The sequence below is a fragment of the Pteropus vampyrus genome, unplaced genomic scaffold (genome assembly GCF_000151845.1).
Source record: "Pteropus vampyrus isolate Shadow unplaced genomic scaffold, Pvam_2.0 Scaffold127, whole genome shotgun sequence".
Taxonomy (NCBI): domain Eukaryota; kingdom Metazoa; phylum Chordata; class Mammalia; order Chiroptera; family Pteropodidae; genus Pteropus; species Pteropus vampyrus.
The window spans coordinates 1,819,361-1,820,898 of NW_011888908.1; the positions used below are offsets into that span (position 1 = coordinate 1,819,361).

General features: G+C 34.9%; 1 protein-coding gene across 1 annotated transcript in view; it reads left to right on the top strand.

The window, feature by feature from the left end:
• TERF1 (telomeric repeat binding factor 1) overlaps positions 1–1,532 on the top strand; it is a gene marked incomplete at its 3' end in the record, with an annotated part of 29,828 nt that extends 28,296 nt beyond the window's left edge. The window contains exon 10 of the mRNA XM_011366934.2: positions 1,452–1,532. Within this exon, the coding sequence (XP_011365236.1) occupies positions 1,452–1,532 (81 nt within the window). The remainder of the gene's footprint in view (positions 1–1,451) is intronic.
• Positions 1,533–1,538: the final 6 nt, after the last annotated feature.

A 1,538-nucleotide genomic window follows, 5' to 3' on the forward strand; every position in this document is an offset into this window, starting at 1 on the left:
CTGCTGAGGGGCGTGGGCTGGTCGATCTGTGGAGGTCACAGGACCTTCTTTGTCTAGAGATTGCGTAGCTGTGCACCGTGTGGGCAACACGATTGCTCATAGGTGGCAGCTCAGACAGCCTCTGCAAGGGACTTAATAATGGTCACTGCCAGTTTTGTGGCATTTACACAAGATGGTTTCCATCTTGTGTTTGTCTTCTTCAAGCCACCTTGAGCTCTTTTTCACAATGCATCAGACAACTGAGGTAGATATTTTTTCCTTTAATTGTAGTAAAACACGCACAACAAAACTTACCAGCTTAACTGTTTTGAAGTGTACAGTTGGGCGCATTAAACACATTCATGGATATTGTTGTGCCTCCATCACCACCATCCAGCCGCAGAATTCTTCATCTTGCAAAAAACTAAAACTCTGTGCCCATTAAACAGTTCCCCATTCCCTCCTCCCCGTTCCCCTGCAACCACCGTTCTACTTTCTGTTTCTGGGATTTTGACTCCTCTAGGTACCTCCTGTAAGCGAAATCATACAGTATTGTCTTTTTTTGTGACTGATGATGAATTGATTTTTAAAGAAAATGTGAAAGTCTTCTGAGGAAATTAATCATAGTCTAGACACAGTAAATCACTCAGGTGGTCATATTGCTCCTTCAGTATGTCAGCAGAAGGAATAATTAGTTGGTCACCTTTAGCAAATACTGAGTAGCTGTCATTTTTTTTCCTCTGTATGATAGTGAATTTGATTTTTAAAAAAATTTTAGTTATTTTCTCTTAAAATAAAATAGTATAGTTTTAATTTGTGCTAGTCATATTTTCAAAAATATGTTTTTACAGAAGATTTGAGTTTTACCTGTGCATGTACTTTGCCCATCATAAACAGAACAGGGTTTTCGCTAAGTTCATTAATAAAATATTAAATATTCATAAATTCTATTTAGAGGTATGTGGATTATAAATACCAACTTACTGACCACTGTAGAAAAGCATCTTAAATGACAGTGTTTGGGCTTAAAGTCAGATGAATTGGGGAATTGGATTAGTGTTTACTCTGTCGCTTTGTAGCTCTCTGATCTTAAGCAGCTGAGCCATAGAACATGTACATAAAAAACAGTAATATTAAGGACCTTTAAAAATGTTACAAGAGATCTTACATAAGTTTAAGAAATGTATACAGAAATTCTTCCATCTTTAAGAAATTAATATTTTAAAAAGTCATTTATAGTAGGTATATTCTTTAAAGAATTGTAGTGAATAACTTCTACTTTTTATTTACTTTCGATGGATGTTAACTAGACTTATTCCTTTAATTGTAGTAAAACATGCACAAAAACATTTCATAATATGTACAAATATCGAATCATCGTGTTATAACATAAACTAATATAATGTGATATGTCAATCATACCTCATTTAAAAACAAAGAATTGTCTCTGAATAACTTTTTTTCATCAAAAGGCATGGCTTTGGGAAGAAGATAAGAATCTGAAATCTGGTGTGAGGAAGTATGGAGAGGGAAACTGGTCTCAGATACTCTTACATTAT